The sequence below is a fragment of the Megalops cyprinoides genome, chromosome 2 (assembly GCF_013368585.1).
Source record: "Megalops cyprinoides isolate fMegCyp1 chromosome 2, fMegCyp1.pri, whole genome shotgun sequence".
Taxonomy (NCBI): domain Eukaryota; kingdom Metazoa; phylum Chordata; class Actinopteri; order Elopiformes; family Megalopidae; genus Megalops; species Megalops cyprinoides.
In genome coordinates this window covers 54,659,181-54,673,462 of record NC_050584.1, presented here as the reverse complement: position 1 = coordinate 54,673,462, position 14,282 = coordinate 54,659,181, and the positions used below count along the sequence as shown (strand labels likewise).

The 14,282-nt window shown below is 40.3% G+C and overlaps 1 protein-coding gene across 2 annotated transcripts in view; it reads left to right on the top strand.

Annotated features, from left to right (window-relative positions):
- The window catches only part of dennd1b (DENN/MADD domain containing 1B), an 85,734-nt gene extending 77,968 nt beyond the window's left edge, over positions 1-7,766 (top strand). The window contains exons 21-23 of one of the 2 annotated variants that reach the window (XM_036520787.1): positions 5,856-5,935; positions 6,709-6,925; positions 7,106-7,766. In XM_036520787.1, the coding sequence (XP_036376680.1) occupies positions 5,856-5,935; positions 6,709-6,925; positions 7,106-7,744 (936 nt within the window). In that variant the 3' untranslated portion in view covers positions 7,745-7,766. The remainder of the gene's footprint in view (positions 1-5,855; positions 5,936-6,708; positions 6,926-7,105) is intronic. The other variant, XM_036520789.1, reaches the window with a different exon arrangement.
- Positions 7,767-14,282: the final 6,516 nt, after the last annotated feature.

Below are 14,282 nucleotides of genomic sequence, written 5' to 3'. Positions count from 1 at the left end.
AACTGGGGCTCTCCCCCCATCTCCATAAATGATTCCAATTCTCAGCTCCCGCAAACATCGATTGTACCCAGAGCCTTGGGATGGAGCGCTTTTAGCATTGATTTTTCCTCTCTCTCCGCTTTGAGTCGGAGCAGCACAGCCTGACACTGATTTAGCACGGGGTGGTGGGACTCTCCATATGGAGACCTCTGCTTTCACACAATGAGTGTGTGTTAGTGTCTGCGTGTGTCTGTGTATGTGTGTGAGTGTGTGTGCGCTCGTGTGTGTGTGTGATTGCACGTGGTATGTGAATCCCAGCAGAGACTGTGTGTGTGTGTGTGTGTGTGTATGTGTGTGTGTGTGTGTGTGTGTGTGTGTGTGTGTGTGTGTGTGTAGCCTGGAACTAGGAAGTGCCTAGTTGCACACTCCCAGCCATGAAATGCATCAGAATTGTAATAATGCCACAAGCAAATTGTACTGTCAAATTGCTGACTTTCTGCTGCATTTTTAAATATTTTATGATGTCAAGATTCTACTTTAAGAAATACTGTGGAATAAACATTATAGTGAAAGCACTTTTAGGCACTATTGTGTAAGAATAGGAAATTATTGAAATTATCAATAATATTGATAAGATTGAGATTCTTGCTTACTGAGATGTTTAACGGGTACGATTACATAATATGCGCTACTGTTGTGACTTACATTTTAAGGGACTCTTGGAAACATTTAGATTGCATCTGGGGAAAAGAAATCTTATGAAAAATCAATCACATTCTTCAACAAAAGTGCCAAGAATTAAAATTAGAGATCTCAATCTGTAAGCAGATGCGTACACATTGTGGACTCACAGAAAATGAAACTGAAAGCCCAGTTTGTTTCTTCGGTAAAGCTTGACTGCACATGTTCCTCCAAGTTCCCCTTCTGACAAAAAAGCAGCCAAGTAGTGCCTGGCTGAATTGTCCACTCATTTATTGTAAAGCATAGTTTTAGCCTTGGCACTTGTTGTGATCCCCCCGTGTAAAGGACACTACCCTCTCGTTTCGAGCGCCGATCCTCTGAACGCTGATTTGGAAGTTTTCCTTCTTAATTAGTGTGCTTATTTCCTGTGTTGTTGATGAGGCTTACATAAATGCTGAAAAGGTGTAGCAAGCAAAGGTCTTCCAATTAGGCTTTTTCAGACAGCGGCCAAGCCCCTCCCTGCCTGTCCCTGTCTGCGACAGATCCCTGCTCGGTGCCGTTGTAACGGGGCCCAGGGGATTCGGACACACAGAGGCTCACACCTTCGTTGCGTCCCTGGGCACTCTTACCCCATGCGCGGTGAATTTGAGGGGGGGCTCTCCTAACTAAATGACTCCCACCCTGATCAGTAGCGAAATCAATCATCGTCGTCGTCATCATCATCATCATGCAGAAAATTAAAAGACTTATTTGGTTTGTTCTTTTAGCAGATAAAACACGGCTTATGTGGAGAAAAGGGTGACTGTGAAGAAAAGACAAAAAAATATTGCTCTTTCTTTAGAACTGTGTGGAACCCCTTTTTCCACATTGTGCTTGATTGTATGAGAGATTTTAATTAAAATTTAAAACTAACAGAACATATTTTTGGTTACTGTACTTCAAAGTGTAGTCAAACATTCAGCTTTTGTGTATACCGTTGAAAAGGAATTATTCTTCCAAATACAGTAGTATTTCATCCTGCAAAATATGTTCAGTTTTTGGTAAGAATGGGGATAAAGTTCCATTCTATAAAATGCCTTCTCTTAATTGCAAGCCTAGTTATTAATTATAAAATTGAACAATTCTATTCTTTAGGTTCTTTGGAAACTGGGGGGGAAATAATATTTGAATTAGCGATGGCTCTTCCTGAAGGGAAGAGCGTCTAAATTTGAATCATGTTAATGAAATGATCCTGGCTGGTTCCTTAAAGTCCCGCTCTGCCCCTGGGGAGCAGCAGCATGGCAGCATGTGAGAGAGAGTCTTTAGTAAAGACACCGTATGAGAACAACAGATGGATCGCCTTCAGCCAAGACCAGCTCACCAGCTCTGCATATTAAAGCTGCCTGCCCACCACCCCCCAAAAAAAAGCTGATTCAAGTTTAGTGTATAATTCATTCAAATTCTGTGTCATGCTACCAGTCCAAGACCTTAACTGAGACAATGCTTCAAAAGAATAATGGAAAGATTTCTCACTGATATAACATGCATGCCTTGTTTTAATGTACAGTAAACCATTTTTGTTTTTTTCCCCAATGCTGGATTGCAGATAAAGTGGTAAACGTAACAATTTTTGCATTATCATTTATGGACCCAAGATCAAGCTAACTAATGGAAAACATATTTGAGTTAAATAAAACAAACGTCATAAAAAGAGTTACATTGTTAGTGTTCCTCTCTGGTTTTTAACAAAAGTGGCACAAGCATGTTCTATACAGCTCAAGTGTCTTGAGAATTAAGAGCATCCCTACTGAAACAGATTTATTTATCAAGTTGGTGTAGTTTTATACCTGTGGTTTCTTGTTATTATTTCACCAATACATAAATAAAGATCGGCAATTCAAAATTTAAAAGTGCTTTGTAGGCGTAGGCTATTCCTGCATTGTAGTAGACATCTTCCATAATTACTGTGAGAAGACAAAGGTATAGTGCGTATTAATTTGTGACTTTTTACACGTGCATAGTTTCCTCCTGTGCTGGCTACTTTTGGAACAAAAGTGGAGACTGGAAAAATTGCTTTATATGTTGCCTGCACTCTGTATAAAGTGGAATGAGATGGAGCAGAGCCTAGTGTGTATGTATGAATTCAGACAGTATTCTGACACAGTACATCTATGGAGGACTGTCAGTGTTGTGATGCATCTGTTGTGTGTTAGAAAATGGTGATGGTGACACAAATGGAAGATTAACTTTGTGTTTTGTGGCCTGTTTTGTGTTACCTCAGCTCCAAGCTTCTTGTCTGGTCTATTTCGAAAGCTGCACCCACCTGCATAGCAGTGAAGGTGTGGGTAGATGTGTGTCTGTCCATTATGTTTTTATGTGGTTTCTCATTGTTTGAGTTAGTGAGGTACACTAGTCTGTGTATGAAACAATGGAATTAACTCGTCTGTAACAAAAGTGCCATCTGGTGGTGGCTGTAAGTACTGCAGGCTGACGGAGATTGATGTCACAGTTTTAGCAAGGTGTGCAAATTATTATTATTATTATTATTATTATTATTATTATTATCAAACACTTTTTTGAAGGAGCCAGATAGATGTCATGATAGTGGTGCTTCCTTCAGTTGTTGACAGCAGATGACTTTATTGGTAGTTTTCTTGGAGAACTCGAAGAAACTTGGCTGAGGTTTTGGCTCCGCTTTCCTGTGGTTTGTTTGCATTTTCTGGGCATATCTCACTGTATGTTGCCAAATGCTGAGATCAATGGCATACGGGAATCAGAAATGCCATATGTAGAAAATATAAAACTTGCTGTTGAACTGTGAGGGAAAAAATATTGGCTGAAATATAAAAGCTGTTCTTAGTCATTTGGTAAATATGTCTGAGAGAAAAAACATTTTTTCAGCTCAAAATACATGGTTATGATTATTTCTCTCATTGTCACTGGTTTAGAATGTACCTGAGTGTTTAATAAATTGTATTCTGTATACTATTGTAATTACTATTTTAAGGTCTGTGACTAAATTATAGGAGATGGGAGGTGAAACCATATTTAGTTTGTCTCTGACAGTAGCTGAGAAAAGTGTTTTCTGTTCAGGTGTCTGTGCATAAGGTCTTAGTTGGCCATCCTTTCTTCTCTGTCAGAAATAGAGAGGTGTTAGATGGCGGTCTGTAAAAAATGCATCAGCACTCACAGTAGCATGTACACACTAGGAGTGTGAAAAGTAAATCAGTGGTGAATTATCAGTTCACATCCCCAATTCAAGCTGCAGAACGTGTGCATATCATTGCTAACATAAGGCTTGGCGTAGCCTACAACAGAGGAGCTGATATTAAACGCAAAACTACTTCTTTGGTGATTTGGTATACATGTAAAGGGATAATAATAATAAAATGTTCCTTGTGAGTGGGTTTTTTTTTCCCCCCAGATTCAGGCAAATGGTCTGAACATATTTTTATTTTATTTCATATGCTGCCCCAGCACCCCCCCCCCCCTTTTCTGGGCTCAAGCAGAACATCCAGCTCACTGTGGGAGAAATAATGAGTCATCCATCACAAAGGAGAGCCATTTTTCCATTTACACCTCTGCCTTTAAATTGGCCCTGGCATGAAATGGGAAGATGGTCTCTGATCACTTAAAAAGCAGGCACCCACCCCCCACCCCCGCCCCCTGTACCCCTACCCCCACACATCACCTTGCTGTTTCTCAGGGTGGATCTTGTTACCCAGCAGCAGTTATGAACATCATCATTATGTTTATGCTGGTTCTATTATTGCCATTTTGAGGTACCACTGAAAATGTATAACCATTGGAACCAAGAACTGTTACATAAAATCCCTCTCTTTTCATCCGCATTCATGAGCATGATTATTTCTGAAGAAAGTGTTAATACCAGTTAGTCAGAGCTAAGGGGATTTACGTTACAAATCTTGATTTTCCTCAATTGTAAATTTCCAGGTCAATTTTGCACTTATGGGGATTCCATGAAGAGCTGAAAAAAAATTAATGAAAGGCCACTTCCATGGTCTGTCTTTATTCAGTCTGTATAAGGGACCAGAGCTACATGAGTAATTCTCTTTGTTGTGGTTAGAGGCCAGTCTAGGTATGCTTAGTATTACATTAATGAAGAGGAAGAGGAAGAGCTGGCCTCCTTGATTTTAATAAACGCCCAGACACGAAGGTCCCTTTACATTTGTGTCGGCACTTTACAATATGCTCCAATCCAGAAATTAAGAGGGTAAATAACTGCAAACAGCATGATATTAGTGTTATGTAAGGTTTCCCTAAGTGAATCTGACAGAATTTCACAGGTGCATTTACCATGTCACTCTCCGCAATGCTGCTTGGAGTCAAGATTTATGATCCTGACATAGGAATCCATTAAAACCTTTTTGGGATTCGTAGCCTAAACCCCCTGTAATCACTTTCATTATAGCTCCCAGCTACCAGAGAGAGGGGCAATCAGTTTGGAACATGTGTTATTGTTTATTAGAATGGCAAGAGTCTTAAGTGGCCAGTACACGCATTTCTCAGCGATTTTTATTGAGGAGAAGGCTGTTAACTCTTTCCACAGCGCATACCTGATGCATAGTGCATGCCCCCAGTTTTTCAGCTTTTGCGCCTGCGTTGCCATGAATTAGCTGAGGCTCGCAGCAAGCCACGACTGGCCGTGTCCGGTTTTAATCAGCTCCGGGTTCGAGCACAGGCTGGCCGGTGGGGACACTTCCTCTCGGCTTTGCTCTCCGAGGGCGCGGTCGCCGCTCCCAGCCGGGCGGTTTTAAATGACCCCTCGTTCGGCGATGGTCTTTGGTAATGTGGCAAATATATGTTTATGAGGTCTTTTAGGGCCGCCTCGTGCATTAGCATGTTGGAGATGAGAGCAGAGGGGTGTCTGGAGGGAAAGCACGTTAATGACAGGCAGCAGCTCCGGGCCCTGCCTGGCTCCCCGCCCTGCAATGCTTCACTTCTTTCATTTGCCAATTAAAGGTACACAGGTGCGCAATAAAATAGAAGGGATCAGTGTAGGAATCACACACAATTGGACTGTCACATGTAATGATGCGCAGAAATCTGGAAAACGTGTTCCATTGGAAACGTGAACAGGCATACAAACATCCCTCTGATTTTTTTTTTTGTCTTTTTGGAGTTGTACCATTTTTATTATTAATTATGTTGTCTTTCAGCTTGTAACATTTTTTTGCTTTCTTTTGTAATTCCAGCATTATTACACAAAGTCCCCAAAGAGCATGGGCTGTCCTGACTTTGTTATAGATGATGACGAGTTGGACACAGCTAGCAAGTAAGTGGCTGACAAGAATATTACTTTTCAGCTGTGCTTTCCTTGTCATCCTGCCTTCCCTTTGGCCTGATGTGTTTTTTTTTTTTTGAATGTGTGTGATGGTGGTCAGTATGCTCGCTTGCAGTTAGAAGTAACTAAACTTAAGCTCTTAAGTGATATCGTCTTATTTTGTTCTTGTACTTTGTATTCCAGAACATGGATTCTGCACAACATGAGTCTATATAATTTATAAAGAAGAGACACTGTGGTTGGAGTGTACCATATTTCTCTGTATTTGAGAGCTACAATGATGGAAAATATAACTTAATATTACTTCGTTACCAATTTCCAAGATGTACTTCATTTTGTCTGATGTTAATATCAGTCTCTATGAAGTGATCAAGCGTCTATAGCTTATACAATTTTTGTTTGTTTGCATAGTCTACATTGTATACACATCCGATAAAACAGATTTTAACTGTCTTAAACTAGAATCTTTGTCAAAATATTTCTTGAAGCAGGTAGATTCTCCGCATTCAGCAATACCTATGCTGCCCTCTAGTGGAATGTTGTGTAATTAGTACAAACAGTCTAGACTAGAGTCATCATTGAATGAAGTCCTTGGGATTACCACTGGAAAGAAGTTATTCATGTGCTAAGCAAAAAGTTATGCATTTTGCAATAGTCTTTTTATCTCACAAGATTTAGCAGTGCAGATAGGTAAACGGGTAAGTGAGGATAGTCGAGGGAATAATTCTGATGTTTGGCATTGTTGTTTGTACGTTTTCCTTCAGGATTTCTTCAGAAGACAGCGGGGAAGTCCCTTCCTACACCGAAGACAGTGATGACTCTTACGACCTAGACGCTGACCGCCAGAGTACCGGTCAGATGAACCTGCTGGAGGAGATCCTGGACACACTGAGTACCACTAGCACTGAACAGGGCAAGCTGTCTGGAGCCAAGAGTCTGGACTTCTTCAGGTCTATGGATGACATCGACTACAAGACTATAGTAGGTTTATTGTGACTTTTGTTACTGATGGGTTGTGGGACAGGGTTACTTGCAGAGAAATATGATTCTGTAATTGTATGTCATTGACATCGGATTACATGGTGAGTCAGGGTGAGTAAGTGAAACCCAGCATGGTCAGACTTGTCTCTTATGGGTGTGCTTGTCTTTTCTGTGGTTCAGAATAAGTCCAACCCGCCCAGCGAGAGTAACCTGGCCCAGCTGTGCAACAGCGGGGCAGAGCAGATGACCTGGAACTTGGGGCAGGATGACAGCGCCCTTCACGGGAAGCACCTGCCCCCTTCCCCGCGCAGGCAGAGTGTGAGGGGGCCGCGGGAGTCCCTGCACGCCGCCGCCGAGGACGATGGCGACGACGTCACCCCGCCCTGCGTGCCTCCCGCGGGAGACCCCCCCGACGCGGGAGACCCCCCCGACGCGGGAGACACCCCCGCCGCAGGCGACACCCCCGCCGACTCGGAGCCCTCGACTGACCCCCAAAGCCCCGAGCAGCAGCAGCCCGCCCCCTGCAGCGCCCTCCGGAGGAAAGTGCTGTCCAAACGCGTGCTGAGGCACTACCACGACCGAGGCCAGCAGGAGCACAACGCCAGCCCCAAGCCCCGGCAGCCCTCCATGCTGGTCCCCTGGGAGAAGGAGAAGGAGAGGGAGAGGGAGAGGGAGGAGAGCGGGGAGGGCTGCGGGAAGGCTCCAGGAGAGGACCAGGGCCTGCTGGAGGAAATTGAGTCCGTGTACCGCCTGAGCTCGGCTCTCCACGCCGGCCTCCAGCTGTCTGAGCTGAGTAGCAACACCACTGACGAGTCCTGATTCCACGAGGTGGGGGGGGGGGGGGGGGGCATAGTGATGGATGGGCTTGTGAGGCACAGGAAATGAGTTTGTTTTCTGCTCATCTCATTACGCTTTTTATTAGCTCGTTTTCATGTCCTCCAGTTTTAGTGAAGTCACTGCTTTGGATAATGGATTTGGAATCTTGCATTGTAAACATTGATGCAAACATAAGGTCATCTTGTTTCTTATTTCGGAATTGGCAAACTTTGAATATGCCCTGCAGTTTTAAAAACAACAGCCAATCCTTTTTATTTGAGTGAGGGGGAGATGGAAAGCTGAAGGAGATATAGTAGAAAGTTCCCCTTCTTTGTCAAAGGGAAATGTGACTTTCATTCAGAAAAGCAATCGATATATGCAATTCTAAAAGGGTCAGAAGGGATTTCTGTGTTTTCAATTGTCACTGTTACACAGATTAGGCTCTCGTTTCAGTCATCTTCAAGAATTGCACGTGTGGAAAATGGGTACGCTTTAAAGCGGTACAGATCAATCACTGTTACAATGGAAAAAAGTTATTATTTTCTTCTGCAGATCAATGTATTTTATTAATCTAAAGTATTTTTAACAATAAATAAATCAAACCTGGCTGTTGAATCGTATACCAAATCTTGAAAGCTCTCACAGTACAGTCATGTAATGTGATGCCTTAAATGGAGTTACAGTTTGCTTCTATCACTGCGCAGCGTCAATGTGCAGTCATTCTCCAGGCACTTTGATTGGCACTGAAAAACCCTAACCTACATTTCCTCAAATGTACATGTACGAAATGACATTTTCTTCCCCGTAGATTTTTCTAAAGACAGTTTCATGTAGCACCGTCAGGAAATGCTCACTCCAGTTGTGCTATCAGTGAACACAGGTTTATATGTACAAGATCATCTTCAGAGATGTTTTCTCAGGTTGTGCTGTTACGTTGGTACTGCGGTGCGCATGGGCGCCGGTGGCTCTGTGAGGCTGTGCGGATGCAGAATGGTAGAGGTGGGATTTGTTTCTAAGCCAGTAAGGCCAGCAAAAGAGCGTACAGTGTGGCTCATCCCAAGATGGATTGCTGCCGGTGTCTCTCGCTTACGGTGGGTCTGGCGGTCTTAAAATGGAGACTAGCGAGTGGCTCCCGATGCAGGGAGCAGCTCCCTTTTATGCAACTGCTTTGTGTTGCTGAGCCGCAGAGGGGTTTTATTGCTAAATGCATCTGTCTTGTGTAAAAGCATACCCCAGAGACCGTTTCCCGGAAGCTGAAGTGTACGGCAAAAGAAGGCTGCATTATTTTCACAGGTAACAAAGAGGCACTGTGTATTATTCAAGTGCTTGAACTTAATACAATGAGCAATACATTTTATAGTGGGCCAGAAGAGGCCTTTGTGTTGACATGGATGTTGTTTTTGAAAACTATAATTCTCCTATGGAGAGCATGCAACCTACAATAATAGTCACTGGTTGTGGTTATTGTGGTGCCATGTTGAAACAAAACCTGTTATTTGCTTGCCTTGCCTGTTTAAGTTTGGTTAGATGCTTAGATTCTATTGATTTATCTTCCATTTTGTTTTATAACACTTTAATAGTAGCGTTAGCCCCCTCCTGTGAAGTATTCTTTGGTAATGGCATAGTCATTGTTGTTTGGTTCGAATCTTGATTTTAAGATTACGGATAAAATTGACTTCCATAAATGTGCATTTATCCCTCAGTTTTCTACCAAGGATATTGACATACTGTATGATGTAAACATAAGACGACATCAGTGTTGTCTCGTAAGATCATTTTAAACAATGCCAAAAGAACAAACAAAAATGCATGTAAATTAAATCCCTTTGAGTCTACAATTCAAAGACCATAGAAGATCAAACTCTGAGAAGAAAAATGATTATGCTGATATTGGTTCTCATGTTATACTCTTTGAGTGTATCATTCCCACTTTAACACATGAAGACCGTTTTAGCTTTCCCTTCAGCAGGCTCTCCCAGCAGTAATTTTTGGTCATTGTAGCTGGCATTTGTAATAACCAATTACAATTTCTTCAACCAGACAACACATCTTAAAAGATAACGTACTTCAAATCCATGGTAGTATGGAGATGTTTTATTTTACAGTATGTTCTTAACTGAATTTTTCATGGGTATCAAATTGGTAGTTGTAAGACAAGATTTAACCAACATCATCCTCCTTTAATGTAAGTGGGACAAGCAGAGCGATTGGGTATAATCAAATGCATAATTTCACTGAAGTCACTTGCTTCTTGTTCAGGCATTTCAGAAGTTAGTAATTATAACTGCCATCACATTAATGTACACTGAAAGTTTGTTGAAGTAAGCTTGAACCAGCCATCTATAAATTATAATTTATTTTGATAGCACCTATCATTTTGTCCTTTTAGGATTGTGTTGCTACACTAATAAGTGTTTATTATTGTGATCGTAAGTTTGTCTGCACTGTAAACGGAAACTTTTGCTTTGCTGTGTTGCCATACTGAGATGTTCAGTACTTGTACGAACAACGGTTTTCAAAAGCAGTCCTCTGAAATGTGAGGACTGTAAGATTTCCTTATTGTGTCTATCATTTTGAGGCTGAAGGGTGTGCCTTATGTAGCATAAATGCTTACCATGCCCAGCATCCTATATGGCCAGCAGTTCTGAAGACTAATTGGGTATCATCGTGGTCTTCCAACTAATGAAGTGCTTTGTATACAGTGATCAAAATTATATTTACTGATTTACTCAAACAAATTAGTATTAGATAAATTGGGTCCTCAAATGTATGGTAGGCTATTATTGGACCCATGCTCTTCTAATCAGAAACTTACCTAATTTGACTTTCTACTTTGCTGTGCTCTTTTCTGTATTGATGACATCAATACTGTATTTCAAGAAAGCTCCTTCATTTTTAAGTACATTTTAACTAAAACTTTGGTCAGACTTAATTCGAGTTTCACTATGAGAAATGAGGAATAGACCCAAGACAATTGCATTGCAACTAACTAGCTCATCATGACAATGCTAAGTGAATGTTTTCCTTTTTTTAATGCTTGTTTTATTTTAAAACAGTATAACACTATGGTAAAGCAGCTAAGGAGTATGTTACATATATTTTTGGTCAGTGAAATAAATATTTTAGTTATTGCTGAATTAACATTGGTACAGTATAATTTTCTGAAATCCTGAAATTCTGAATGTTTTCAGTGTTCTTTACTGTAATTCAAGCATTAAAAAATTGAGCAAATATGCAAATGCTAGTTCAAAATATTTGTTGTGTGATAATTTCCTTGTTTATGGTTAGAAGTTACTGTTTACATGGCAAATTAAACTGAATGGGTTTGCCATATATATTTTTTATTAACTTATTTGTCTTTGTTTCAAAGCACAGGTAGAACCGAAAGTGTTTCCTGTTCTTTCAGTAGTACTTTAAATAGTTCACAGGCTTCATCATTCAAGAATCAATTTTAATGACTGAAATTAATTTCCACTATTGCCTTGTGTTTTGTGTTTTAAAATGACCCTATTTTTCAGTTGAAGTCTGTCTTTTTCCATAATTTATACATACGCTAATGCCATTGCTTGTATTATTGCTTTTGGGATTTGTGTTATTGTACTTACACAATGTCTAATAAACACACATGCTGTAGGTGGTTACTGGAATTGTTAAAGGAGTGGTGTATTTTTGTACTTGTTTTAAGCTCCTTTTTGATAATACTGTACTGTTGATTTTCACTCCTGATTTTAAAAGGAAATAACACAGGATATCATGACAGGTCTCAAAAGTGAGTGACCCTCATACAGCTACTGACATTACGGAGTCTTATTTTCTCTGTATATTTCCATGTCTGTTCAGAGAGGTTAATAAGGAAAGTCTGTTCTTGGATACACTGTTGACATGGTGGACTGCAGGCAGCGGAGAAAGACAGGAGAGAGGGCAGGTGACATGCAAAGTGGCGAAGGAGGGCCACCCCTGGGAACAGCTGTGGGAGTACAGCACCCATTTCACTCTCAGAGACAGACAGAAAGTGTCAAACACAATCACTCGAAGAAAAGCGAGTATGGATGCGATTTTGCTTTTTTTGCAGAATGGTCAGCTTCAGTCACAGCGACTTATTTTGTAAAGGTAATGTAGCATCTGAATGACGATACACTGTCCTCTGTTTTTGTTATTATTCATTATGGTGAAGTCAGTCTTGCGTGCGGGATCACCCTCTTTGCAAATAGGAATGCTGACTTGGTAACAGTGTGCAACTGGGCAAAGATGTACGATTTGAGTGCATGTACCGAGGTACAAGTAAATGTGGAATCGGTAACACTGTGAGTCTTTTGATGACCTACTGCTGGATATATATTGCCTGGTGGTTGTAACTGATGTATGCAAACCATTAAATTCAAGATTTATTTTCATATGAGAAGAGAGAAAGCTATATGACAATGGACAGGAGTATACACAGTTCATTTTATTTTGCCATTCATTTGAGAACAATGACAATACTGTGACCTTTTTGATTAAAAAATAACAAAATAAAAATCGAGTGCTCACATTTAAAGTCATTCAGACATGTATTGTAAGAATTTGAGCTAAAGCTATCCAGCTAGTCTCAGTTAACTATAATCATATGTGTTTACACTTGCATGTCCTCAATGCAGAAATTAATGTAATAAAAGACAACGGTTAAGTCAATCTAATGTGTTGTTGAGTGAATGGTACAACAATATGGAACTGTATTTGATAATCACACTGTGAAATTAAAATAAATGATGGATGTTTATGTAATTTTGTTTCTGCTAATTTTTTTTTTTGAACGGCTCATACGCATTGCTCTTTTCTGCTGGTGGGTGAGGGGAAGGAAGGGGAGCACGGGAATATATTGTTGAAAGGGGCACTCCTCCAGTGTTTTTTGGCACAGATTTTGACAGAAACGAATCCAATGAAATATTAACAATACGCTTTCTACCAGAGCATGATTAATTGGCACGGTGCAATTAAGCCCAACCTCTGCTATGTGATCATTTAAAATGAGCTAATTAGTTCTGGAATGCATATAGACTAAGTCATGGTATTACCAACATTTTCACAGACTGAAAACTTAAAATATGAAACTTTATGTTTTCGGTTAAACTATTTTTTATATTTTTATATTTATATTTTTTTAATTCAATGATGGCCATAGTGTACAGTGTTTTCAGTTACATACAATCGAGAGTCAGGCACCCAGTACCACTGGTGAGGAAACTAATCTGTCCTTTAACTGTATTGATACCGTATAAGTGAAAACACAATTTAGCACAGTTAGCGTGAACCCTTTGGAGCAGTGGATCTTCAACCCATATCTAAAGGTGCCATTTGGATCAAAAGCACAGCCCTTATTGTAATGCTAAAATAATGTTTACTAATTCACGGCTGCCTGCTGAAATTTTATATGAGTGTCTTTGCCTTTGATTACAGAATGACAGTCCCCACAAGATTAATTCTATAGTAGGTTATCTGAGGTGGGCAGTGAAAAGAGGATGAAAAGAAATGATTATCCTGTGTACTGGCATTGGCTTCTCCTTTTTAATCAAATGTTGATTAGGTTGGACCAGTGCCTACTATTAATGTAAGTGCAATTTGTTTTTTTTTTTTTCTTTTTTTTTCCCTCTGCTGTAATCACATTTGTGTGTGGTTTACAAAATGTCACAGGGAGGCTGTGGTGACAGTTAATTAGGGCCACTGTCTATTGTGTTCTTCATACTTGAAGTAGACGCTAAGTAGTTGTCTGTATGGTATGTCATGTAATCCAGATGTCACTTGTAGATAAAAAAAAAACACAATGTGTATATTTTAGACGAGCGTCAGTGATAGATAAACGCAGATAAATGCTGTTGTATATAATGCATTTTTACACTGTGAAGGCATGTATACCATGTATACCTCTGATCCATTGCCTGATCACTGAATTTATTTTGTAATTACTATGGAGACTGCCACTGCCAGCAGAGAGAGGTCAAAAATTCAAAGAATCATTCGAGCACATCTCAACAAGTGTCAGAAATCTGTTGCGCATTTTAAAGAAGCGTCGATTCCCACCTTGGAAAGTGGTTGGGTAAGAGTGCTCTTCCTTTGCCCAGACTCAATTACGCTTTACAGCTTCATTTGTTAAGCAGAAAGTCAAGTTTAACTGGGAGGGGTAAATGAGGTGGATGCCTCAGAGGGCCTGTTTAGGTAATCGGGGAAGGGAGTTATTTTGGACAGATTCTTCAGTTCTCTCTCCAAGGCAAATAAAGATGCTAGTAAAGACTTCCATTAAACACTGACCAGCTCCACTAGCCAGTCTTTTAAAAGCAGGTCAAATAGTCTTAAATAGTTTAAGACCAGCCTTCACATATGCTGTGTATGTATTAAATGAAACCGCCAGTACCCTGGCAGCCTTTCTGATGACGAATGAAGTTTGAATGATCAAGCCTGAGAATAATTTCGAAGTCAAGAGTTTATGACTGCAAAAAAAAAACACAATCCTTAACAATATGCTATGGCTAAAATTCAAACATATTTAAAGTTGTATTTATTGCAA